Raw genomic sequence first — 27,987 nt, 5'->3', positions numbered from 1 at the left:
ACCTGATTCGGCCCAGACAGACTCTCACCTTTTGAGGAATGGGGCACATCAGAAATTCAAGCAGAAGCAATCAGTGCACCATTACTGTGAATAGTCATAGATGTCGTGACACAGTCTTATAAGGAGTTCGGCATCTGTTGCTTTTTGTTGAGTCACGGTTCAGTGTGTCAGCTGTTTACCTTTACTCTGCATCTAGTGTTAAAGCCTGGTGCTAAAAGGTCAGGACGAATAAAAACACTCACATTATGACAAACTAGTGCACAAAAAGTTTGACGTCATAAGATCCACACTCTGGTTTGTAATATTGTTTATGCACAACACTCGAAAGGTTGCACTGAAATACATTAGATACTGTCCCTCTTGCGAAACACCAAGACAGATTATTCATAACACTTTTTTATTTATTTTATTTAGCCTTTATTTAGCCGTAATCTCATGGAGACACGTGGTCTCATTTTCATGAGAGACCTGCTTAGACAGCAGCAACAACACACACAGACAGAACTAAATAGTTTTCAGGGAAATCCAATGAGATGGGAAGGGATATAACACATCTGCATATTTTTGTCTATCAACCCATCCATCTTGCGAGTAGAGAGCTGAAGGCTATGATCATTACCAGCTTTCACTTGCCTCTGAGTCCTGCCGGCGGGGAAATGGGATCTGCTCCAAGTGTTTCTGCTGGAAGGCATTATTGTAGAGTATTATCTGGACATTGCTGCATTGAGAAACACTGCTTTTTACCCCACATTGTTTCAACACTGTTTGGCAGCTCAAGAGGAGAGACTCAAAGTTGTTTAATCTCTTTTCAATCCCAGCACTGGGACATCTCGGTCCTCTGTGCAGCACTGCTGAATCGTAATGTTTGTCTATGTTTGCCTCTTGCTACTTTACTGACTCACTGTCCTCCGTTTAAAGCCATGTGTTCTTCTCTCCTACTTCTCTCTTGCAGCACCTCTCTATCTCCAATGGCAACATCCAGGTGGACGCCTCCTTCATGCAGACCCTGTGGAACATCCAGCCGACCTGCTCATCAGGCAACATGGCTGTAGGCAAGTACAATAACGGCTGTCTCTCATACTCTCTCATCTATGATAGTTACCATAGTTTTAAATAGTATGGAGTGCTTGTGTGTAATATGAATATGTTTAGCCTGTAAGCATAGGGGGAAACTCATACAGTATGTTCTTTTCTTTAAATGTAAAATGTATCTTGTAACACAATGTTGTTATTTGTTATCAGGGTATCTGACTGGTGGACATGTGATGCGTCTTTGTCATGGGCATGATGAGAGCTTGACCATCCCTGCAGCAGACAAGAGTGAGGAGGAGCAGAGGTTGGTAGAAAATCATCTCAGTAATTCAACTAAAATAGTGACAAGTGAGTCAATATTTGAAATTAACAACTCAGAGAAGTAGTTTCTGAGGATGAGAAATGAGAAATGTGCTTGTTTACCAGCAGGATAATTTGCTGGCTTTCTACTTTGATTTGAGTTTGAAGTGGGAATACATCCACTGAAAAAATTGTGCTTTTGTACCATACTTGTAGATTGAGACTTGATTAATGTTATTGGTGTTCCCTGTGCCAGGACTGCAGCACTAGCAGATGTTATTTCATTCCCACTGTGACTTTAAAGAGCCACTTGCAGGCTGGAGACCCCCAGTGAATCCATGTGTAGGAAAATGATTTAGTAATTATATTTGCAACGAATTAAATGAATTAATACACTACAGTGGCTTCTGGAGTCAGTTGTTGTACGTTCTCTTATATTTCTGCATTAAAACAGACAACAGGATGTGACGTAACATAAGGGAGTCCCGCCGATTAATAACAGGTTTAACATTGATAAACATGGACCTAAATGCCAGTCGTGTCATTTAAGATGAAGAAATTGTTCATTCATATGCATTCGATGGACCACAGGCTGTTGGGCGTCAAAGAGACCAGGAACAGGCCAGGATGAGGAGAACTAACGGCCACAGGGGAGACATGAGTTGTAGTGCGACGAGAACCAGTGGAGAACTGGTCAGGTGTCATGATGAGTGACTAGCGTCAGCTAGTGATATCTAACGCGGTGCTCACATCACAACATTAGTAGCAAGTGGGAGCATTAATACTTACCCGTTACAATTACTAATAGGCGAGTGTCAGCTTGACTTCTGTAACGGTATATGCGTACTACATTTTACGACGCCACAGCGGTGTGTGTGAGAGAGAGAGGGAGAGAGGGAGAGAGATCGATGGCAGTTTCCTGATATTTTGTGTCCCGTCCCGAACGCACCTGGGCACAAAAGCTCACTCCGTCACGTCAAGTTAGAATTTGTGCAACAGGCACAATGTTGAAAAAAAATGCTAAAATGTTTTTAGCAGCTTTACAGAAAACGGACACTTTTTCCTCTAAATTTGTGCCCTTAAGTCTTGTAAATAATATGAAATCAAGGATTAACCTTTTCCTCAGTAGTTTCCAGACAAGAGTGAGTATTAATGTTGTAAAAAATTTTACCTGCAAGTTGCTCTTTAAAACCTTACAAATCCCCCATTTGTGTGTTTTTTGCTCTCAGAGTAGTCAACTACGAGGCGGGAAAGGGAGCATCAAAGGCCCGCTCACTGTGGAGACTGGAGCCTCTCAGAATCAGGTGAGATCAGACCCAAACACACTCGCATACACATGTTGAATAGTAAGAAAAGTCAGCAAAGTAAATAGTATAAAATAGACCCTGACATAGATTTGACACAGGAAACAGTAGAAAGAGGAGTTGTCTTATTTAAGTGGGATTTCTTCATATAGAAAAAAAGAACTGGTGCTTTATGTTCAAATGTCATGGCTTCTGCACATAGGGTATATATAAACCTCACCTCCCTGTACTAAGAACTGTCATGACCAATTAGTTGGCAAAGACCTTCAGAAGGTGAGGTTCCCTTTCAATCTACTTCTCTCTCTGTGTCTATAACTCTCCCTCTTCTTCCTCTCTTTAACTGGCCACCCACGCAATTTCCCTCCAGTCACATCGTCTGCCGGCTCTCACTGGGACTGCCTGTCAGAGTCTGTACACTTTGAAACGGCGCAGGTGCCTCTATTAATGCACACGTTCTCCCTCTCGGCTCAGGGAGGAATTTTGAACAGTATTTTCCACACTGCATCAGCTGTATGGAGAAAGTAAAGCTATACTGACAGCAAGAAAGTTTCACTTATCTGCGTCTCAGTTGACATTTTCGTTCCACCTGCAGATTGGTTTTACACAAATATGGAATCAATTCAGTCTAGCCTGTTTATTATACTTTTAAAAGAAGAAAAATAAATCTGATCAGTGTATAATTTAATACAAATCAGGGGTGTTTTTCTACCCATTGATTAAACTTCTAATTCTCAAGAAAAGGGCTTGGTATTGTTCACATTTTTAGAGTAAATATAATATCTTTACAAAGTTACTCTCTGTTACAAACTTTGTTTTTTCCATTAAACAAAATAAGCAAACTTCTCAAATATTAATTCTTGTTAAATGTAACCATCTACAGAAGATATTTTGATACCCTTTAGAGTTCCAGCTTGTACCTTTTTGGCAGACATTCATTCGTGTTGATGTCCATTAAACTCCTTGACAACTTATAACACAGGGCTATCATAAGGACAGTGCAATATGATACATAGGGACAGTGTAATAGGTTTCATAGGGCCTGTGCAATATGTAAGGAAAGTGCAATATGTGACACGAGGACAGTGCAATATGTGACACGAGGACAGTGCAACACGAGGACAGTGCAATATGTGACACGAGGACAGTGCAATATGTGACACGAGGAAAGCGCAATATGTACAATATGTTACCTAGGGACAGTGTAATAGGTTTCATAGGGTCTGTGCAATATGTAAGGAAAGTGCAATATGTGACATGAGGACAGTGCAATATGTAAGGAAAGTGCAATATGTTACACAATGACATTGCAATATGTGACACGAGGACAGTGCAATATGTTACTCGAGGACAGTGCAATATGTTACTCGAGGACAGTGCAATATGTTACATAAAAGGATGCACCGATACCACTTTTTTTCAGACCAAGTACAAGTACTTACATTTGGGTACTTGCCAATACTGAGTACCGATATGAGTACTTGATAATATCATTACAATTCTCATAATGATTTTAAAAACATTTTCATCAGATGTTCCTCACTTTCTGATTGTAACAAAGTAAATCAACAAAATGATGCAACTGCAACTGTTGCAACACTCAACTTTGCTTCTCCGCCTACCTGCTTAACTAACAGTAGGCTAACGTCAAGCTGTAAAGTGGTATTCGGTAGTTTTATGATTAAGAGTATGAGTACTTAAGCTCTGATACCGCTCGATACCTGATACTGGTATCGGTATCGGTGCATCCCTAGTTACATAGGGACAGTGCAATATAGAAGGAAAGTGCAATATGTGACACGAGGACAGTGCAATACGTTACATAGGGACAGTGTAATATGTGACACGAGGACAGTGCAATATGTTACATAGGGACAGTGTAATATGTGACACGAGGACAGTGCAATATGTTACATAGGGACAGTGTAATATGTGACACGAGGACATTGCAATATGTTACATAGGGACAGTGTAATATGTGACACGAGGACATTGCAATATGTTACATAGGGACAGTGTAATATTTGACACGAGGACAGTGCAATATGTTACATGGGGACAGTGTAATATTTGACACGAGGACAGTGCAATATGTTACATAGGGACAGTGTAATATTTGACACGAGGACAGTGCAATATGTTACATAGGGACAGTGTAATATTTGACACGAGGACAGTGCAATATGTTACATAGGGACAGTGTAATATTTGACACGAGGACAGTTCAATACGTTAGGAAACAATAAATTTAAATAATAAAATTATATCTTTTCCAATCCTATCTTACTCAAGAGCAGCTCTCATTCTCAGAGTTTGTTAAAATACAAATGCAGACTGCTTTGCATTAGAAAAAGCCAGAAAATCTCATTGTCATTATTCCTGTCTTAAATCAATTAAGGGAAAATCAACTACACGAGCTGTACCATGTTCAAGAACACGGTCAGTGAGTTGTATCTAAAGTTTGTGACACCACTTCTGTTTCTTTAGCTGGAGCGGTAGCCACATTCGCTGGGGTCAAGCCTTTCGACTGCGCCACCTCTCCACTGGCCACTACCTGGCCCTGACTGAGGACCGCGGCCTGGTCCTGCAGGACAGGGAGAAGTCTGACACAGCCGCCACTGCCTTCTGCTTCAGGCCCTCCAAGGTCTGTTCTCATCACCCTTGTATAAACATTTATTCTCTTTCTACATCTAGCTCTCAGTTACCCCTTGAGCAAGGCAGTTGCACCATCTCAAAGCTGCTCTTGCTGTTGATGTAAACAAATGTTGGAGGCAACTTTCCTCATTAAAGAGGTCTCAAAAATACCTTGCCCTGACTACTTCATCAAAGGCTCCAGAGACGGGTCCGTAAGCTCTTAATGAGCTCGTGACTCGCCACTATAAATTGACCTTTTCACAGCTGCTGAGTAGACAGCAGTGTGAATGTTGGAGCAGTGGCCCAGTGGCAACTGGCTGGGATTTAACCATTTTCAATTAAGGAGTTCCAGAATAATCTATATCTACAGTATTAAAGGATCGACTGTGATGCATGGGGGGATTTCAGGATGCTTTCCTTGTTTTCTTCCATTTGCCTTTGTTTGTTTATTTCCCCTCAATAATTCACCCTTTCTTTTATCCCACACTGTGTTTTGAACCCTCTCTCAATCTGAGGGCTCTTTGTTCTTTTATTTTAATGGCGTGTCTTCCAAAAATAGTCTCACAGCCAAAAATAACAGTCAGAAACAAGCACATAGCTTATTTGAAATTCAAACTAGAAACAGGTTTTTTTGTGATGTTGTTCGGTGATGCTCTGAAACATTGCTTTTCCCTGTTAATTGTGAAGGTTACACAGAGAAGTTGACGGATTGTCTTACTTTTCATGCTGCTGTCACATTGTTGTAACAACTTTGATTCTTAATCTTGTTCTAAAGGTAAATAATGCTTTCTTTTTTAAACTGTTTTAGAGCCTGTACATGAGGCGAACCTCCCTCACTTGTTGGTGTCTAGTTTATATTGCGAAAAAATCTATAGCTGATTCCCTGGGTAGTTTGTTGCGTAAGTAATCATGCATCATTATCCTTTGATGAAACTGCTCACATAAACAGCACAGTGCCATGAGTCACCTTCACAGAGTACCATTGTGTCCCAGTAGATATCCTTTTATCTACAATAGGTACAGTGTGAAATCCTCCTGAGTGCTGTCCTCTTCGGGGGCTTTAACTTTTCCACTCCTGACAACACAGTGTAATTATCCTCAGTAATCACCATCCCTGCAGGACCACAGGCTTTCCAGGATTACGGAGGATTCATGGTTCTTTGGAAAATCAAAAATAAATAGAAACATTCTTACCGTATGTATATTCCCTAACCTCCTCTCCCTCTGCACATTATACAAACATCCCAGTGCCAGTCGGGTCCTGTGTTTAAAAAGGTCAACGCCTCGCCGTGTTGAACACTGGCATTAATATGTTCCCTGCTACTTTCTGTCACCTGCAATCAGCCGCATCGCTCCATCTCTGCTGAGCCAGACATGTAGCAGAGCTAATGAGGCCAGCAGCAACCACTCGGCGGGCCAATGAATGAACTCTCCTCAACCTGCCTCTCTGATTACCATCTAATCATAATACATCTATGTGTGTCATATTTCAGTGCCTCTGTGCTCTGTGTGTGTGTGTGTGTCTATCTCTCTGTGTATATTTGGGTAATGTGCTTATTTGCCTCTCAATGTCAACACCACAGGAAAAGGGCGACTTGGGCCTAAAGAGGGACATCGACGGCATGGGAGTGCCAGAGATTAAGTACGGAGACTCGGTCTGCTTCGTCATGCATGTGGGGACAGGACTGTGGCTGTCCTACATGTCGCCTGATGCCAAATCATCCCGCCTAGGACCCCCGAAGAGAAGGGTAAACCACAAATTACATTTCACTGAATCAAAAACACTTCTAGGATCATGAGCAAAGTTATTTTAAATGACAGTGAGTGAAAGATATATTTCTGCCGAGTTATTACAGTGAAAGTAAGTACCTGTAGACGTAGTTCTAATTTGTGCTCAGATACTCTCCTACACTCTTACTAAGAGCTGCGGGATAACAACTATAGTCCCCTTTTAACAGCTGTTACTCAGTGTTTACGATCCGAAATGTTTAAATTAGTTTCAGATTAGTTTATTGTCCATTAAATTTCCAAAAAAGCCATATTACCTTCACATATGTGGCATCTGTCTACCCATGTGTTTACGGTAAGATCCTGCATGCCTGTCATAGCTCGTCTCCAACACCTCGAAGTCCATGTTCACAGCAGCAAATCACACCTAATCACACCGCTGGGTTACACTGTACGGCCCTGGCACATATTTATTTTCCCCTCTACTACTACTTAAATCATTGTCTGACCTGGATACTCGTGACACAACCCCTATCTCCCCTGACACCCATCCGCCCTGCACGCACGATGTAGCAACCCATTTAGATGTGATAATGGGCCACGCGAAGGGTGACAGTTAGTTTTGGGTGAGACGTTGGGGGATTAGGGCGGCACATGAACGCTGCTCATCGCTGGGCACGCCTCCAAGGACATCAAACGCCACCCTGTGCTGGCGCCAGGCAGTCCCTGCAGCCCTGGAAGGATGCCAATGCACCTGATATGTTGGTGGCAATGGTCAGTTTACACTTGGACCCCCACCCTTTTTGCTTGTGCTGTTTGATTACAGTGAGTCAGGTTTCGCTGAGCTGTAGTGGTGTAAACCTACTTGCTGCAGGAGACTCGTTACATATGTCAATATTTTTTCTTAAAGCTTCTGGATCAAAATCTTGCAGAATGTCTGCTACAACTTTGATTATATCTGACCACGATCTGAGGGCGCTATTGATCTTTTCAATGTTGTATACATATACTTCCATATATTGGTAAATAAAACTTAATGATGATATATAATGATGATAATATAAAGATCCATCAATTCATTTTTATTCATAGACATCCATCCATCCATTATCTAGACCGCTTATCCTGTTCAGGATCGCGGGGGGAGCCTATCCCAGCTGTCATTGGGCGAAGGGCGGGGTACACCCTGGACTGGTCGCCAGTCAATCACAGGGCTATAGAGACAAACAACCTTTCGCACTCACACCCACACCTATGGGCAATTTAGAGTCACCAATTAACCTTACAGACATGTCTTTGGACTGTGGGAGGAAGTCGGAGACCCCGGAGGGAGCCTAGGCCCACCTAGCCCAAACCGGGGTTTGAACCAGTGACCTTCTAGCTGTGAGGCAACAGCGCTAACCACTGCACCACCGTGCAGCCCCCTTTTCAAATTGCTTCAAATGTTTTCTGATGATACATTACATATAGAGCAGACCGTACTCTATGTGATACATCGAGACCCACCTATATCCATAATAAGTAAGAACTGCTCATCAAAAAGGGAAGTTTCAGGGCCTGGCGTGCACCTATTTTCTACACAAAGCCAATGCAGTTCCGTGTTTTCAGCGCTCCGGGTCCTCAGTACAAAAATGCTCTCACCATCAGCTGTTTTTAGTCGCTGTGCTCACAGCATTCTCGCCGCTCGTCAATGTCACTTCTCCCTCACCGACCAATCAAAATTGAGAAGGGGCGGGACTTCAGATTTCAACTTTGTCAACAACAATGGTGGAGGAGAAGCTAATCCTTTCGTTAGATACAGAACAATTTAAAACAGACTAAACGATCACACAGGGAAGCGAAAGGGCCGCCAGACAACTTTAGTAACCTAGCAACAGTAAGTGACCGTGAGAAGCGCTCAGAAATTGAGGTTGTGGGCGCTGCCAGCGCAAAAAACTGCTTTAGTGGACACAGGCCCTTAAGCCTACTATAAAAAGTGTAGGGTGTCTGCCTCCTGGACCCAAACTGATAGATGATTCCAAAGAAGAGGGCCTGATATTTGAAGGCTCTTCCTCCCAGACTACTTTTGGAGATTATAGGCAGGCCTGTATACTGGGAGAGCAACGTTCATGAGGCAAAATAGGCAGCTATGAGCTTTAAGATACGAAGGTGCCTGACCATTAAGAGCTTTGTAGATAGCAAGAAAGATTTTAAATCCTATTCTGTCTTTATGGAGAGCCCCTGCAGAGAAGCTAATATGGGAGCAATTTGTTCTCTTTTCCTAGGCCTGCCTGCATACTGAGGGCCACATGGACGACGGTCTTATTCTGCAGCGCTGTCAGCATGAGGAGTCTCGGGCTGCTCGCATCATCCGTAACACCACGTTCCTCTTCACCAACTTCATCAAGTAATGACATGCAAAAACACGTCTCTATTTCTCTCTCAAACAACAAGACAAAACCGCACAACGTTAATTTTCACTGATAATTTTCTCCAATTCAAGCTTCATTTCACCGTGTCCCTCCCCTCCAGGGCTTTGGATGGCATTGCAGAGGGTCTGTCCATGGAGGTGGCGGGATATGTTGAAGAGGTGCTGCAGACGCTGAATGACCTGATTGAGTACTTCAAACAGCCTGATTCGGAGCTGGAGCACGAGGAGAAGCAGTGTATGCTGCGTTCACTCATCAAACGTCAGGACCTCTTCAAAGAGGAAGTGAGAGTTGACGATGTGGAGTCATCAACCTTTGATTAGAGTTATATGATCAATTATTAAACCATGAGATCAGCATTATCTTCATTTGTATTTAACTTTTATTTCTTCAGTGGTTTATAGAAGAGTATTTCACATGCCGTCACTTAGAGAATACACTCTCTGTGTTAAGGGGTGAATCACAGATTACTCATGGCCTTTTCTTAGGGCATGCTGACCCTCCTGTCCAAATGCATCGACCGGATGAACCTGTACAACAGCGCTGCCCACTTTGGAGAGATGGCTGGGGAGGAGGCAGGTGCTGCTTGGAAGGACATTCTGAACCTCCTCTATGAACTCTTGGGTAAGCGGTCCTGAGTGATGGATCATGTGAAATATCCACATCTTTACTCTGCACTGTCAGCTGTCGACCCTGGGAAGACATGCAGTATTAATCTCCCCCAAGTGTCTTCACCGTCTCGTCCTCTCCTTTAAACTTCCCAATCTAATCTAGTGTCACCTGTTTGTCTCTCCGTCCTTCCTCCCCCGTAAACACCCTCCTTCCTACTCTTGTTTTTCCTCAGTGCCACACCTGGAGTTCACAGCTGGTGATGGCCTTTACATGACATTTATTTGTAATTATTTGTGACAAGGGACTGGAGAGAGAAGCAAAGCTTGTATTCTTTCCCATCCGTCCAGATCCATTTAGGTCACATCCTTCTCTGAGAACAGTGTGGGCACATTATGAAGCATGGAGCTGCATATTTGAAAAGATGACGGCGTCATTAACAAAATGCCAGCCATCACAGGTGCTGGCATTATCCCGTCCTCTCGGGGCCTGCACTGAGTCATGAATGCTAAAGTTATGACCCTGAAAAGTTTTATTTTGCACAACTTCTTTTCTTGGGCAGTTTGTTTTGCTGTCATTGGAGCTTTCCCATCAAAGCCTCCCCTTGGTTCACCTTGACTGCCCTAATATTCATCATCACCTCCTCAGCATGTATTCGCACATGCACACCCAATAAACACACGCTCGGATCTCACAAATACACTCGTCTGAGTGCACTCCAGCCTTACCCATGGAGGGGTCACCCCCAAGGATGCAAAGGCAGTCTGGTGAAGCAGGTTTTGCATGATGAATTGTGCAGCAGCCTCGTTTGTCCTGACCTCCTCCCCTTTATCATAGTAACTCTGTTGGTCTGTTTTAAAGGAATACACTTTGTTGTTAGTGTGAATTAACTGTCCAGGCAGTAAATTAAACCTGTTTAATGTCTTCTTATTTTTTGAATCAATCTTTTGATATCAGGATTAGAGATAGACCGATATGGGTTTTTCAGGGCCGATACCGATACCAATTATTAGTAGTCAAGGAGGCCGATAACCGATATTTGGAGCCGATTTTCATTTGCAGTAAAAGTGAAAATATTGGCGTCAAAATTTTGAATAATACAAACTCCAACACTTAACTTTGTTTAATAAACATATGCTTAAAGGCATTTAAACAAACAAACAAAAAGCGCAGGGAGTTCCCAGGGTCAGCACCATCTCTTATAAAGTTATCGAAAGAAAAATACACATACATATTTTCTTTGTGTAAATACAGAAGACTGAAAAACAGACGCTGTAGCTCAGAGAAAATCTTGTAAAGAATATCGGCCCCGATAATCGGTCTATCCCTAATCAGGATGTTATTTTACTAAAGAAAACCCTGAAAACAACAAAAGGACTGTTGGTTCTTGATTCAACTCACAAACTGTTTCTCTTCATTTAAATGTTGATGTTGGTGATGATGGGGGGCGGGATTTTATGATTCTTTCAAGCTTCATATTTCACTCTCCGATACCTGTGGAGTAGCTTAGAATAATTTACAGTTAAAAAAACTCACTCTGCTCCTCTGTGCAGGCCATCATACAGCCTATGCCTGAAACGACTCAGTCAGCTCTGTCCCTTTAAGAAACCCCGCCCCTACAAGCCCACTTTCTTCTGATTGGCTAGCTCTCCGAAGCCTGGTGAGGCGTGTAGAAAAAACTGCCTGAAACCTGGCATTCACAGCAGCCTGCAGACTGAGCTGAGAAGCCTGGGGATTACTCCAACATACTTTTACCAACAGATTTGAAACTTCACCCTCGTTTAGTCTGAACATCCAACTTTGTAACATTATATATATGTCTTAAAATCTGAATCTGAATACCCCCTCTTTAAAAGCTCAGTCTTTTCTCCTTTATTTGATGGGGGTTCTTTCTATGCCATTAGTAATATACAGTAGTTAATGCTAATGTAATCATTATTCGAAGTCTGTAATCTGAGCAGCCTCAGGTCCCTCCTCCTCTGTCTCCCTCTTTTAATTCCATATTCTCTGCCCTTGCCTCGTGGTGTGGCTCTGCCCATGTGTTCCCTTTGAACGATGGCTTTCCTGAAAAGATAGAATTAAAAGAGATTAGACACCCATCAGTATTCCATTGGCACAAAGTGTTATTAAATTGTTTCACGGGCATTATCAGCCTAGTGTCCCTGAATCCTAATGGTGAAAAATGAGACGGTAAAGTAATAAGAAGACTTCTTAATGTCACCGTGGTGGCAGAGAGAGGGCACATGGGAACACACCTTAGCATACAGCGTATGCGCTCACAGTGGATTCAAAATGGTTCTTGTGGATTTTCTATCAAAAAGACTTCATAATAGTAGGTGTCAGTCTCGGTTTCACAGATTTAATGAATTTCTACTTAGGGTGTCAGACGGCGACTTTATGTTCACAGGAAAATGGGGGGCTATTCTTTTTTTAAAGGTCACACTGTCTGCAGCAGCCCCTCATCAACAAGTCTGCTGCTTGGATCTAATTTTACACCTTTCACCACATAATTCGCATCTTTTACTAAACTGTATGTGTATTTTACTTGAACCTTCTGTGTCCTTTGTTTAGCCTCGCTGATTCGCGGGAACAGGAACAACTGCACCCAGTTTTCCCGCAACTTGGACTGGCTTGTCAGCAAACTGGAGAGACTGGAATCTTCATCAGGTATTAAATAAATCCCGTCTTTTCGCATCCTCTATTGAAAGTGTAGGAGAATCCTAAGACCCTTAAAGTAGCGTCACAAAAATGCTCCTCCTTGGCTTTGAGGTTTTCACAGTAGTTTAGATTTGTTCAGATAATGACAAATCCTCTGTGTGACCCTTCAGGGATCCTGGAAGTCCTCCACTGTATCTTGGTAGAAAGTCCTGAGGCGCTGAACATCATTCAGAGAGGTCACATTAAATCCATAATCTCTCTGCTCTACAAGCACGGACGCAACCACAAGGTGAGTTTAAAATGAACGCAGTACTAAGTATTACCTCGGGGCTTTTTACACTGAATACTGGTGAGCTTGCCTCCTGGTGCACTACGACTATAACAGTGTATTTTGGATCCAGTTTTATTCTGTCAATCTTCAGAAATGATAACTAACCATGCTTGCCGACAATGAGGTAGTTTCATAATATAATGGCAGTAAAATGAAAAGTATATAATTTCACTGTAGAGGAGGTAATTTTAATCAGAGCCTCTGAATCCTCTCTTATCCCTCTTTCCTGAGTTAAAACCAGTGGTGGATGGCAAAGAAGTTAATTTACTCAAGTACTGTACTTAAGAACATTTTAAGATGACATAAGATAATCCTTTATTGATCCCCATGGGGAAAATTCAGGTGTTGCAGAAGTACAGCAAGTCAGTAAGTACAGTAAAAAAATTGGAATAGATAAAATCATTAAAGATAACATACGATGTATATACATCGAGTAAGTGACAAGATAAAGTGACAGTTATGGGATAAAGTGACATGGTATGCAGGATGAGATAATACAGTATGGTATGAGGTCTAAGGTTCGCGATATGGTATAATATAAGGTGCTGTACAAAGGTGCTCAAGTAATATAACAGTAAAAATTTGAATTGTAGTATAATATAGTATAGTGTAATATAATATAGTATACAATATCATAATAATGTACATTATTTTTTGAGTATCTGTACTTTACTTGAGTATTATTTTTGGGGAAACTTTTACTCCACTACATTTGAAAGACAAATATCGTACTTTTGACTTCACTACATTTCTGTGAATGTTCTCGTTACTCGCTACTTTTGCTCTGAAGTCAGCTGATGAACTTTTTAAAAATCTAAAAGACAATAAACTGTGTTTGTGTAGTTCTGCGTGTTGTTTGTCTAAGTGGTGTTGCCGTACCCATACCTCGCGCGTCTCCATGGTTGAACATAGAGCAAACGCAGAGCAAACGTCACTCAGATCAGGCGGTTCATTTAGTGGTGGCAATGATGACTACGGCAGAGAAAGACCTCTGAGCACCCATGACTGTAATGTTTTCTCACTGTGTATAGCCTGGCTGACATTTTCCCTGGTCATAGGATATATTTGGTTGTTCCTGTTATTGTTCCTATTATTTTAGAGCTGCAAATCTGGAAATCTGTAGCATGTGAGTTTAAAAATGTATATTATAGGGGCGCTGTTTAGCTCAGTCGGTAGAGCAGGCGCCCCATATACAGAGGCTACAGTCCTCGTCGCACTGATCGCAGGCTCGACTCCCGGTCTGCCGATCATTTGTGCATGTCATCCCCCACTCTCTACTCCCAACATTTCCTGTCTATCTTCAGCTGTCCTGTAAATAAAAAAAATAAAAAAAATGTATATTATAAATAAACATAACGTAGCAGAATGTACACCCATGTATTCTTGACTGAACTCATGCTTAGTAAAAATATGTTTTGAGATTTCTTAAGAAAAAGTAGTTTGGAAATGTAAGTATTTTATCAAAGCAAGTACTCCAGTACTTTAACTCAAGTAATAATTTGACTGAGCAACTTTCACTTATATTGTAATAATATGTAAGCAGGAGTATCTATACTTTGACTCAAGTAAGAAAGTTGTACTTTGTCCACCACTGGTTACAACAACAAAACTAGACACAGTGAGTGCACACATATCTCAGCCTGAGAAAGGTTTTAACATCAGCTCAGAAAAAAGAAGTCACTGTTAAACATATTAAATCAATGAAAGTGTGTCATTATCTTCGTCACAGCTGTGATTGATGTATGACAACATCCCAATTATGTGTTTTACATGCGGCGTTGAAATGCTGCAGCCGCTTAATATTTACCCCGTAAATTGTACCAGGCATGAAAGGGCATCCTCGTAAACAACAGCTGTTGATCATGAGTGGCAGGTGGGAGTCTGGGGCCTTGTTGACTGGAGGGCCCTTTATGCAGAGTGCACTGCAGCAGGCAGAGAGTCTGACTGATAACTGATTATTTTTATGAGAAATAAGATGTGCATTTTCATTTAAGGGTGTTTGAATGAACTTTATTTAAACATTTGTGCAATACATGAATAAAACACAAGAGATTTCTAGCTCTGCCCACCAGTCAGTTTAGAACTGAAGAAGCCTTTCGGATGAGAGGTGAAACGCCTTCAAGAACTTCGACCTAGTCCAGTTGCCTTTTGGATTAAACTTAGAAAAACGCAAGAGAGATGTAGGACAAGTTATCTCCATTTTTCTCTCTTTTAGATTCTGGATGTCCTGTGCTCGCTCTGTGTTTGTAATGGGGTGGCAGTGAGAACCAATCAGAATCTGATATGTGACAACCTGCTGCCCAAGAGGGACCTGCTGCTGCAGACACGACTGGTCAATGATGTTCAGAGGTGAAGAAAACTCGAAATGTTCTTCACATCTACGTTGTTATGAACTCTGGTTGATATTTAAATGACGGCTGATGTTTTGGATAGTTTGATGGGACTAAATTTAAGGATTTGGCTGCATTATAAAAGCTTCATCCTCTCTTATCACCTCTAGTATAAGGCCTAACATCTTCCTGGGCGTGGCAGACGGCTCAGCTCAGTATAAAAAGTGGTATTTTGAGCTGGTGATCGACCAGGTGGACCACTTTGTAACCGGAGAGCCGACCCACCTGAGGGTGGGGTGGGCAAACACTAAAGGCTACGCTCCCTACCCCGGCGGAGGAGAAGGATGGGGTGGCAACGGTGTCGGGGATGACCTGTACTCTTACAGCTTTGATGGACTTCATCTCTGGTCAGGTAGGCTTCTAACAACATCAGTGCCCAGTGTTGTATGAAGGTGGTTGAGAAGTCTGCTTTACACCTGTAAAAAGTATGCAAGGTGTGAGCGCCCCATACTGCCTTAATTAAACCATGAAGGGCCTACGAACATATTAACTTTTTGATGTTAGCGGTAAGGTACCCCATGAATACTTTATTTGCTGACGGAGTTTGAACAGTTTTGTAGATTTTACAAGAAAAGTCTATTCATTTGTGTTTTGGTTTCTGGTTCGAAGTGAAGAAAAGGATGTTATCTCATAATTCAAAGCATGAATCAGAGTTTTGTGAGTTTTTGCTTCTATTCATCAAATCAGATCAAATAACACCCACACAGTCCTGATGAAGCAGATTAACTGAGCCTTTTAGGGTAGAAGGAAATAATAACTAACAATGTTTGATTTTCCTCAAACTTTAATGCTACAGAGACATGTGTGAGCCAAAAATGATGAGCCCCAGAAAAGCAACAAATCCAAGTCAATAACAAGTAAAAGTCTATTTCTTTTGGCCTTCATCTATTTTTAATAATAGAGACTGATTTGCATCTTTGCAGTGAAGCTTTTTCAACTAAGTTCAATACAAAAGGAAAAGTCTTTTGGACCTTGCCTTAAGAGAAGTAATTGTAAATAATGCAGGAGCCTGCTGTCCATTGTCTGGGTTGCTCTTTTCATTTTCCACACAGTGAAGGACAAAGTCACAGCACTCACAGTGAAATAACATTCCTCCACACAAACTCCAACTTAGACCTTCCCTAACGACTTTGATCAAGTTTAACACACCACAAAGCCCTTAGCTTAAGGCCAGCTGATCGTAGGTATGCAGGTTATGTTCTCTGCCTGCAAATGGAAAATAATTTGTCAGCCTGTGTTCACATTGCCAAGTGTCAGCATGGTGCTTTACGGGATTTAAGTCCTTTGAATGCCCCTTCTTCTCTGCTGTCCCCTTAAAAGCACAACACCTATTTCACCTCTCTTCCCTTCCAAGAGACCCCCACCTCCCTTCATCCATTCCCTGTCATCCCCTTTTAAAGCACTCATCACCCATCTCCCCCCTCTCTCCTCCACTCGCCCATCATCCTGCCCTACATTCCCAATGACTTTGCGGCCGTAACAGCAATCCATCCTGCCTCTGTCTTTTGCCCCGTGTTGTCTAGGCCGAATCCCGAGGGCCGTGGCCTCCATTAACCAGCACCTGCTGAACTCAGACGATGTGGTCAGCTGCTGTCTGGATTTGGGCGCTCCCAGCATGTCCTTCAGGATCAACGGGCAGCCTGTCCAGGGCATGTTCGAGGACTTCAACACCGAGGGATTCTTCTTCCCCGTCGTCAGCTTCTCTGCAGGTGTCAAGTAAGGCTCCGCATTTTTAATCAGGACATAAGATGAACAGGCATTCCCTATAGAGGTGCTTGTTTTTACTTTTTCGTCCTTGAGATGCAATTACAGCCTCTCGGCCTATGACCACTTTAAAAATGCAATGAGATAGTTTTTAAATTAAAAGTTTGACTTCCTGTCAGGGATCAAAAAAAACAATTTTCAAAAGAAATCTTATGCATTTCCTTAAAGGCCCCGATCTTCTTAGAAATTTAATTACGTAGATGCTGAACTGTTACTAAGAATCTATGGCAGAAAGATTTATGGGCAGGTGGATAATCCTTTGCCTTTGGGTGGCTTTACTTCGACTGCAGATCTGGCTTTTGGTAACGGCTGAGGTGTGCATTTGGTTCGCTGAATGATATTTGAGTGGAAAATAGCATCTTTCAAAATTCATTGAAAAAGTATGTAAAAAGAACCTCTTAAACTTCCCGTGGTGAGGTTAAGAGTCAGATTATTATTACATAACTTGATGCCGTGTTATGTAACTTTCCATCTCAGGGTTCGTTACCTTTTGGGTGGACGCCACGGGGATTTCAAGTTCCTGCCACCCGCTGGTTACTCCCCCTGCTACGAGGCGCTGTTGCCCAAAGAGAAGATGCACGTAGAGCCTGTGAAGGAGTACAAGAGGGACCATGAAGGGGTCCGGGACCTGCTGGGAACCACCCAGTTCCTCTCTCAGGCCTCCTTCATCCCCACTCCTGTTGACACCAGCCAGGTGAGGATACTAACAACAAGGAGTTTTGGTGTTGTATCTGTAAAGTTAGTTGGGTTTGTGTTACACACCTATTATATAACATTCAGTTGTGAAGTGGCCCTGAAGCACAAATGCAAAATAAATGCAGACTTGCTTTCTCAGTGTAGCAGAGCCAAAATAATCTGAAAGTTTCTACAATCCCCAGGAATCTGAGAAACGCAGAGTCAGGAGGAAAACGAGCACCGTTTTCATTTGTTGGCCCTTTGGCATCTTTTTATCATCTCACTGTACCATCTGCTCCTTTTCTCCCTCTGCAGATTGTTCTTCCCCCTCACCTGGACAACGTCCGGGACAAGCTGGCAGAAAACATCCACGAACTGTGGGGGATGAACAAGATCGAGCTGGGCTGGACCTATGGCAAGGTAAAGCTGCTCTCCATCATCGTGTTCAAACAGTGCGGGGGTATTTGGATACACATATAGGTCAACTAAGGCACTCCACAGTAAAATGCACAATGATGGCCCATTAACTCTAATATATTCTGAGGTACATGACAACAGTTTGGGTTTTGGTGCTGCCTGTTAGTACCTGTTAGGACTCCAAGCTACATAAAACCAGTTTAATGATGCATTCTTTACTCAGTAAGAGTAAACAGGAAAGCCCATTTTGTATTCAAAGTGAAATGTCTCATTGTAATGAAGAAATATATCAGAGTTTAGTGTTGCAGACAACTGAAATGTCAAACGTGGAATTTAAATTCAGGTCACATGATGTAATATTCTCACAGAAGCCCATAAAAAAGTTTTTATCATCTTATCTGCCATAGAACAATCTCGGAACCCATCGGCTATTGTCTGACAACGATATAACCTCTGGGAGCGACTTGGATCTTTGCGGGCATTCCGGTTTAGCCAGCGTTTAGCGATAAACGACTTCCAGCCAAGACTTCCTTTTACAGTCCAGTTAGCAACTCGAAAAGCGACCGTGTGTTCAGATCAAAAGTGAAGCGAATTTTGCAGATATGTCCGCAAAATAAACTGCGACTTTTCATGGTTCATTAAATCCCCTGGAGGAGCGTCCGTTCATCTGTTTATGGTGAGTCTCAGGTTCACTGTTAGTAGTAAATTAGGTTGCACTCTGACTTACTTCAGCCATGTGAACCCCAAAAAGATTTTTTTTGTGATTTACTTACAATTAAGTTTGTTGAAATAACATGACGCAGTAAAAAGTCAAAACGAGGCTTTGTCAGGTCTGTCCTCAGGAGGAGAAGAAAACTGCATTTAAAATGCTCGTTTGTTGAACGGAGGTCGGATCGATCATTTCTGATGCATTCGAGGAAGTCCGGAAAGCTGAGTGCTTTCGTGACACGGCTTCAAGTGAATATGTCTCAAGTTAAATTTTTTATCTTTGTGCAAAACTTGTCTTATATTATTCCATCAGGTGGTCTATTTGTTCATTCATTCATGCTGTACACTTGCTGACTTAGTTTTACATTTGGTCTGTTGCCTATTTCCTAGGGATAGACCGATTATCGGCCTTTTTACTTTATAAAACTTCAGGAAGTCATTTATTTATTTATTTAAATTTTCAGTTAACTTTATAAGAGATGCTGCTGACCCTGGGAACTCCCTGTGCTTTTTGTTTGTTTGTTTAATAAACATATGCTTAAAGGCATTTAAACAAAGTTAAGTGTTGGAGTTTGTATTATTCAAAACTTTGACGCCAATATTTTAACTTTTACTGCAAATGAATATCGGCTCCAAATATCGGTTATCGGCCTCCTTGACTACAAATAGTCGGTATCGGTATTGGCCCTGAAAAAACCATATCATCTATCTCTAGTATTTCCGATACATTGTTCACCTATCTTATTAGCTCTGTACATATTTTTTAGGATACACTTGTTTACTTATTTTTATATGCCCTTTATTGTAATGTTGCACTATCCACTTTGCTGCTGTAACACTGTAAATGTCCCCGTTGTGGGACGAACAAAGGATTATCTTATCTTATCTTAGAGCAGATTGTTAGCTGAACTTGCTGCAGATGTGTTTATAGAGATTGATAATAAGCTAAATTGTTTTCAGATGATGCTGATGGGAGCCGAAAGTGGAAATCAGACAAAATAATCCTTTTTTTTTTTCATTTGCAACTTAATGCAGTTGAAATATATTCATAAGGAAACCACCTCCTTAATGAGCTAAAACGTCTTTAATGGTCCTTTTTAAAACTACAATATCAGGTAAGACTCAATGAAAAGGACTACACTTCCCAGTATTTGTAACAGATACAGTTCATGCATTCTGTTTGTGTCTCCTGTGGTTCTACTGTCAGTCACTGTTCACTGCAGACCGGTCTGATTAGAAGTCTGATCACACACGCTTCATCTCTTTGTACTGTAGTGGTGATCACAGAATCATTTCCCACTGAAACCGCCGAACACAGCGGCCGTTTAACAAACCTAATAAGTGTCTCAGTATCCAGGAGTATGACATCCACATTAATTAGATGTGGGAGAAAGCTCCACTGGGGGGGGACTAACCCAGATCTTACAGTTTATTAAGGACAACATTTAGGTCCAAACAGCTGCTTGGTGCTTAATTTTGCTGTAACGAGGCTTAAAGAGCTCAAAGTGACATTGCACTGACTCCAAGACAGAAGCCTCTCGGATACTTGGCAGACAGGATGATGTTAAAGTTGGACCGACTTGTGCTTGGCCTGGCTATGTGAAGCGTATACCTTCTGTGCACCTCATTTTTATTTAACCTTTGTCAGGAAAGATTATCAGAGCGTCACCAGCAGAGTCTGTCTTAGCTGAGTCTACAATTAACTGCTTCCTACAGACTCTGAGTCTCTCTCTGCCACTGTGATTCTCTTCTCTGAGCTGATTCGGGCTTATCACTGTTTATTTTTTATTAAAAATCAACACCTGAGGCACGAACTATTCCAAGGTGGAAAACAAACAGAAAAGCTTCTGCCAACATCCGCTGCAGAGAAACTCGGCTGCTCCAGCTTTGATTAATTTTTGAAATACAGAGCGCTGTTTAATCAGATTTTCCTTTGGGCTGTTTTTGCAATAGGGACAGACAGCCTCATTGACTTAAAGAAACAAAGCAAATGAAATCCAGATTTTTTTGTTGTGACACGACACAATCAATAAAGGCACCATTTCTCTTCAGGTCCGCGACGACAACAAGAGGCAGCACCCTTGCCTCGTGGATTTCTCCAAGCTGCCTGAAACTGAAAGGAACTACAACGTGCAGATGTCCAGTGAAACACTGAAGTAAGGCTGGGGCAGTTTGCTAAATAATCCAATTACTTATTCATGGAATTGCTGAATGCTGCGCGGGAGCAGATTAAAGCTCAGATTAAAGCAGTGCTTGTAATGACTTGCATCTCCTGAGTGAATTCCAATATTGATTTTTAAGAAATGTTGGGCCCAAAGCTTGTTTGGGCCAAATACTGAGTCATCTCACTGTAAAAACATTTGGCTTGGCGCAGTATAGTCAAGCTCAATAGCATCCATGTATTCACACAGCCATATCTGGCTACTGTTTGCAGTGTAAGTATCGATGGACAGAGATTTATCATCGTCTAATGAGCCGTGTTCGAAATGTAGCCGTCTCTCATTGGCTCGTGCTGGTGTAAGGCTGAAACATATTCATACTCTTTTCTCCTCAGGACCCTGTTGGCTCTTGGATGCCATGTTGCTCAGGTCAATGTTCACGCTGAGGACGATCTGAAGAAAATTAAACTACCCAAAGAGTAAGCGAGAAGTTTGTTTTTTATTACTAGCACTTGGTCTTGGCTGTTTGTGTTAATTGTTCCAATATGTTTTTCCCTTGCCTTTTGTGCAAGCTGTTACATCTCATTGTTGTTCATTGGTTTTGTTTCTTAAGATGAAAATAAGATGCAGTTGGATATAGTTTTACCTTATTTGAGTGTAGATAGAAATGGAAACATGATGTTCATATATCTATTTTTAGAGATGCATGATATTATCGGTATCTGCAGATCATGCCGATATTTCCCGCCGATATAACAACGCTTTAATTCTGCCTAAATGCTCCATGATTCCCTAAAAAACCTTGATGTAATGCAAAGACATTAATTCAGCAGTGTGCACGTTATCAACAAAGTATCAAAGTTATCACAATGTACAAATAAAGACTAAACAGTCGAAGCGAAACTCGAGCCAATCAATAGAAGTTGAACTTTCACAACTCTTAACTAGCTAACAGTTAGCTTACATTCTCGTCATTTTACTGGACTAAACAACTTCAAACACGCCGAAAATAAACTCACTGCCAAAGCCGTCGCTAACACAGTGGAATATAAACATCGGTGCAAAACTACCTTACATATTCATGGACGCACACGAGGTAAAAAGAGTCCGTCGATGATCACCGATGTTTCCATAGTAGGTGCAGTAAACAAGTCCACGGTTGTCTCTCTCACTGCCGTTTCGGGGAAGGCTGCATGTGACGTGATCTTTTGTACAACGGCTCTTCTGTTACGCGTGAAGAAGTGTGCAAGATGTCAGCGATATGGCAGTTTTTAGCCACTTTAATAAGAGTAGGCATGACATCAATTCCACTACAGGGGAGACTTGATGTTCTCTGCAATTAGATGGAAAAAAAACATGTGCCTGATATATCGGTATCGAAATCAGCAATCAGCAAAAAGGGTTGGAAAATATCGGCATATCAGATATTGGCAAAAAATCCCAATATTGTGCATCCCTCAATTTTACCTTTTGTAATGTTCCTCTGCAGCTACATGATGTCTAATGGTTATAAGCCTGCGCCACTGGAACTCTCTGATGTAAAACTGAATGCAGGTCAGGAGGTTCTAGTTGATAAACTGGCCGAGAATGCACACAACGTGTGGGCCAAAGACAGAATTAAACAAGGATGGACCTATGGCATCCAGCAGGTAACAGGCATTCTTTCCATTTATAAAGAAACTGGCAGCAAATCACTGTGGTTTTAATTTATGCTTCTGAGGATGTTTTTATTTAAATATCTACACTTCTTTAATGCTGATTTTTTTAATTTTTGTGTAGAGTTTTCTTTGCATATTTCCTCTATTGTATTAGTTTACTTTTCTTGTTTGTGTCAGGATTTGAAGAGCAGGCGTAATCCTCGCCTGGTGCCATACGCTTTACTGGACGAGCGCACTAAGAAATCTAACAGAGACAGTCTGAGAGAGGCGATCAGGACCATGGTTGGATACGGATATGACATCGACCCCCCGGACCAGGAGGGTGAGAACACATTGCTCAGCCAGAACCCTTTTTTATATATTGTTTTTATTTGTCTAAGTTAAATATTTAGAAAAGATACAGTATAATCATCTGCATGAAAAATCAGTTGGAGGATGTGATGCATTAAATCAACTCCAAAATCTACATGAAATGCAGCTACAGTAGCCACATGTCTTATTATAGTCACTGTCATGTGTCTCTTCTCCAGCCCCCCATATCTTGGATGAACAAAGCATCGAGACCATCCGCCTCTTCCGTGTGGAGCAGACATACGCAGTGAAGACGGGAAAGTGGTACTTTGAGTTTGAGGCCCTGACTGGAGGTGATATGAGGGTCGGCTGGGCCAGGCCAGGCTGCAGGCCCGATGTGGAGCTGGGAGCGGATGACCAGGCCTTCGTCTTTGATGGATACAGGGTAAACCAGCTCTCTTGGGATAGATCGTACTATCTTAGCTGAAGGATGATTGGCCTGGACACAAGTTATTTAAGAAGAGAAAACGTATTGTTTTGTCTTCCTTAGGATGTTTCTTCTAATAGAAAGAACAGCAGCTTGTACATTATGGTTACTTTTATTATAACTAATCTTATGCAGCCCAAACTTAAATCTTTGTCTCTTATTTTTAAGGGTCGACGTATGCATGCAGGCAGCCGCTACTTTGGCCATCCTTGGAAAACGGGCGACGTGGTCGGTTGCATGATCAACATGGAGGACAAATCCATGATTTTCACCCTGAACGGAGAGCTCATGATCACCAGCAAGGGCTCTGAGCTCTGCTTCGCTGACTTTGAGACAGAAGATGGTGAGGGCTGCAGTGCATACTCCAGTGAACTTTCTAATTCAATTCATCACTTTCATTAATTTATTCTGAGTGTGTTTCCTCCAAAGAATCTCCAGAGGAATGACTGTGTTTGTTTAACAGTTAGCATAAGGGGGGAAAAACAGAGAAAATGCTAACAATGTGGCAATTTAATGAAGTCCATTGTGGCTTTGGCCCATTACTCTGTAAATGAAGCATCCTGCAGGACAAGACAGGAGAGAGAGTCACAGGGGAATACAGTTAAGTAGTTAAATTAATTGTTTTAGTTTATGTGTGATGGATTCTGCTATGTAGACATTTTACAAACTATGCCAACATACATGGCAGTACACGGATATGCATTTAGGACACATTTTAATGAAGTAGTGTGGGTTAAAATGAACTTCTATAACATTTATTAGCGTGTAAAAAATACCTATTCTGTATGTCCTGAGGTGTATTTGCCAGGGTTAAAAAGTCAGCCGAATAATTAGATGCAGTTCTTGAGGGCAGAGAGGCAGATCGCATCATTAGCCGTGGGAAACATCAGAGTTACTGTTTAATTAAATGTGCAAAGAGAAGTTCAACTTTGTTCAGACAGGAAGCTCTGACACTGCAGCAAAGGATGACATGACTGGATTATATTTCACACATAAGTAAAGGTCGATATTGGCTCTTCAATCCCACCAATGTCCCGTTAACCTTCCTCCAGGTTTTATCCCCGTGTGCAGTCTGGGCATGTCTCAGATCGGACGCATGAACCTGGGCAAGAACGCCAGCACCTTTAAGTACTACACCATGTGTGGCCTCCAGGAAGGCTTTGAGCCCTTCGCTGTCAACACGAACAGAGAGATCACCATGTGGTTCAGCAAGCGCCTTCCCACCTTCGTCAACGTTCCCCAGGACCACATGCATATCGAGGTAAAAAAAAAAGCGTTACCAGCAGGACTGGCACTACCATTGGGGACACTGAGGTCATGTAATCAGTATTTTTGATGGGGTTTTAGGGGTTGTGGTGCATTTTCATCAGAATTTTTAGATTGCCTTTTTGCATTTTACAGTGAAATGCAATATGTGAAATGTAAATCTCCTTTCCCTAACTCCTTTAGGCTCACAAAAATTAACAAATAAGAAAGAATTGTTATTTCTTTATTGGAATTATATTTAGGTAAAGTAAATTAGGTAGGGCTAAATAAAAAAATGTTTGTTTGGTTCTGGCCCTGGTTATGATATCATCTGAATTTGGGCTGCACGATTAAATCATTTAACCACCGCAATTGCGATGTGTGCCTGTGCAGGACGTGAGATCGTGAGGCAAATTAACTGAAACACGTAGAGCTGCTACTTTATTGTTGCTTGATGCAAACGGAGTACTCACCATTTTTTCATCACTAATCTGCCACAAAAGTCCGTCTGATATCACATTAGTAATTAGACCGCTGTGCTGCAGAGTCTTTGTGTCACCTGCCTGTAAACTGTAAACATGCATGTGAAGCTGCTGCCGTCACAGATCATATCGGCGAAATGAGACAGATTTGCTTTGCGGCAGGCTTTTAGTTACAGGTGGCAGCTTTTCAGTGTGTGTAATGCTGTTATCATCATATTCAAAGGGCTGATCACACTGATTAAACATACATTTGAACATCTTTAGAAATGGTATGATATTTTGACTGTTCATTGTTTATATGGACATTAAAACACTCTGATTTTCTTTTTTAATATACAAAACAAAATGTTCTTGCAATGTCACTTTTTTCCAATATTGTGCAGCCTTAGTCTGAATGTCTTTTGCCCAGTTTCTAGTTTCCTCTATGCATTCAAATGTAGCTCTAATGAACAGAGATGCCGGTTGATGGACACATTGATGCTGTGTATTGATTTCCTTATTTGTATTTCTATTCCCTCTTCATGATTCCTTAATTCCTCAGGTGACGAGGATCGACGGAACAGTCGACAGCCCTCCCTGCCTCAAGGTCACACACAAGACGTATGGCACACAGAACAGCAACAACGACATGGTCTACTGTAGACTGAGCATGCCCGTGGAGTTCTACTCTGCAGACAAGTTACTGGACGAGTCACTGAAACTCAGGTCAGACATTGTAGCTGCACCAGACTGTTCCAGCAGCCTATTTACTTTAATTACATACAATTTTGGTAACTTTGTTCTTGTAACCAGCAGCTGTGATTTTGTCTCTGCAGCCATGCTCCAAAAGAAGATGGAACTGTGGACTATGGAAGCATCACAACTGTAAATCAACCAACATCAACACACACATCGAAAATATGTTGTTGTGGATGACTCTTTGTTCACTAACCTATGTGATGTGTGTCTTTTTATGACAGTATTACCACTCCGTGAGAGTGTTTGCTGGACAGGACCCTGCGTCTGTGTGGGTGGGCTGGGTCACACCGGACTATCATTACTACAGCAAGAACTTTGGCCTCAGCAAGACGCGTACTGTCACCGTCACCCTGGGAGATGAGAGAGGCAGGGTCCATGAGAGGTAAGGACCCTGCTGTTTTACTACGTTTGGTTTACAGGATATCATAAGAATACAGAGACATGTAATAAAGTTGGGAAAAGTCAGTAGATTTGCTGCGTTCTCTGAGGATATTAGGCATATCTGGGAATTTCAAAAATGTGCCACTTTGCTGTAATTAAGGGAAGCAGAGTATAGGCTTCTGGCACAATTCCACCTACTTAGGTGCATGGAGACAGGAAGAAGGCTGTTGAGGTCAAACCGCCATCATTTGTTTTAAGTAGAAAACAGAATTGTTAGACCTACATGTTTCTGCAAATGACCTTCATGAGATGAAGAGTATACTACTCAAGGGTTTTGAACTCTTCAGTAATTAAGGAAGGGTTATAAAATGTAGTTAAAGGGCCACAGTGAGTCCTGCCTGTACAGAGCCCCTAAGAATCAGAATCAGAATCAGAATCGGTGTTTCTTGCCAAGTAGGTTTACACATACAAAGAATTTGTTTTGGTGATTTTGGTGCAGAACAATTAACACAGAACTAGAATAAAGTTAAGTAAAAGACTTAAATAAAATAAGATAAAAAATAGGAATAAGAATAAAAATATAAAAGCAATACGTATAATACAGGTGTGAACAGGTGTGATTAATAACTGTACAGGTGTGCAGGATATTGAACAGTGCAGTGTTTACAGTATTAATTTAAAAATAGTGCACCTTATAGACAATATAAGTCCAGTGTGCATTAATGTAACGCATAGTCTGAATTAAAGACTTAACACTTGTTAAGTGGCTGAGGGGCTGGATGAGAGTCCATGTCATGTGGCAGGGTGGAGGGGGGGTGGGGGCCTTGTAGACGAGGCTGGCAGCAGAGGGGAAGAAACTGGTTCTGTGTCGGGAGGTTTTGGTCCTGAGGGACCGCAGCCTCTTGCCAGAGGGGAGGGTCTCAAAGAGTCTGTGACTGGGGTGAGAGGGGTCGGCCACAATCTTACCTGCACGGCTCAGGGTCCTGGAGGTGTACAGGTCCTCGAGAGATGGAAGATTGCAGCCAATCACCCTCTCTGCGAGAGGACACAGTTTGAAATGTGCTCACAGATTCACTTCTGTTTTTGTGTTTTCTTTCAGTACCTTTTTAATTCCCTTGCATTACCTCTTGCTTTCCAACTTCAACACCTTTCTCTTTATATTAGTTTGCTGAAGGCCAAGTCTAAAGTAAAAGTTGATCCATTATAAGAGGGCCGCACTGCGTATGGTCAGAGAATGTAAAACGTTGAACTTGTGTTGATGGAAATAAGATAGAATTGTGAGGTAAATCATTTGTGGCTGTTTGGACAGATGCATCAAAAATAGATGCAAGAAAAGTCTTTTGGACATGAACTTCTACAATTCTATTTCACAGGCTCTGTCCCAGTAACAAATTACAGTTCAAGGGCCAGTTTACCAGTCTCAACCTCATCCTATCATGCTATTATGAGGAGCTAATGCCATTATGTTAGGAAAAAAAGCAATCTGGCTCTGTGCCTTTGGGGAACGCCATCTGCTTCACCGCCAGACTACGTAAAACGCGTCATCTGGCAGAGGCCACAGAGCTCGCTATAGTCCAGTTGACCTTGCAAT

At 41.8% G+C, this 27,987-nt stretch overlaps 1 protein-coding gene across 1 annotated transcript in view; it reads left to right on the top strand.

Annotated features, from left to right (window-relative positions):
• The window catches only part of ryr3 (ryanodine receptor 3), a 133,819-nt gene that overhangs the window by 34,026 nt on the left and 71,806 nt on the right, over window positions 1-27,987 (top strand). Inside the window, exons 8-32 of the mRNA XM_069683579.1 lie at window positions 953-1,052; window positions 1,243-1,336; window positions 2,562-2,636; window positions 5,121-5,277; window positions 6,851-7,015; window positions 9,260-9,381; window positions 9,507-9,687; window positions 9,892-10,027; window positions 12,584-12,679; window positions 12,841-12,959; window positions 15,217-15,350; window positions 15,502-15,743; window positions 16,915-17,107; window positions 17,633-17,849; window positions 18,146-18,250; window positions 21,008-21,111; window positions 21,510-21,593; window positions 22,604-22,763; window positions 22,950-23,094; window positions 23,303-23,508; window positions 23,719-23,893; window positions 24,603-24,811; window positions 25,819-25,982; window positions 26,093-26,141; window positions 26,237-26,397. Of these exons, the coding sequence (XP_069539680.1) occupies window positions 953-1,052; window positions 1,243-1,336; window positions 2,562-2,636; window positions 5,121-5,277; window positions 6,851-7,015; window positions 9,260-9,381; window positions 9,507-9,687; window positions 9,892-10,027; window positions 12,584-12,679; window positions 12,841-12,959; window positions 15,217-15,350; window positions 15,502-15,743; window positions 16,915-17,107; window positions 17,633-17,849; window positions 18,146-18,250; window positions 21,008-21,111; window positions 21,510-21,593; window positions 22,604-22,763; window positions 22,950-23,094; window positions 23,303-23,508; window positions 23,719-23,893; window positions 24,603-24,811; window positions 25,819-25,982; window positions 26,093-26,141; window positions 26,237-26,397 (3,593 nt within the window). The remainder of the gene's footprint in view (window positions 1-952; window positions 1,053-1,242; window positions 1,337-2,561; window positions 2,637-5,120; window positions 5,278-6,850; window positions 7,016-9,259; window positions 9,382-9,506; window positions 9,688-9,891; window positions 10,028-12,583; window positions 12,680-12,840; window positions 12,960-15,216; window positions 15,351-15,501; window positions 15,744-16,914; window positions 17,108-17,632; window positions 17,850-18,145; window positions 18,251-21,007; window positions 21,112-21,509; window positions 21,594-22,603; window positions 22,764-22,949; window positions 23,095-23,302; window positions 23,509-23,718; window positions 23,894-24,602; window positions 24,812-25,818; window positions 25,983-26,092; window positions 26,142-26,236; window positions 26,398-27,987) is intronic.

Source organism: Semicossyphus pulcher, unplaced genomic scaffold (genome assembly GCF_022749685.1).
Source record: "Semicossyphus pulcher isolate SPU_LCO1_2020_fin unplaced genomic scaffold, fSemPul1.0.p SCAF_11, whole genome shotgun sequence".
NCBI classification, from domain to species: Eukaryota; Metazoa; Chordata; class Actinopteri; order Labriformes; family Labridae; genus Semicossyphus; species Semicossyphus pulcher.
Note: the sequence above shows the minus strand (reverse complement) of the source record. Positions and strands in the feature narration are given on the sequence as shown.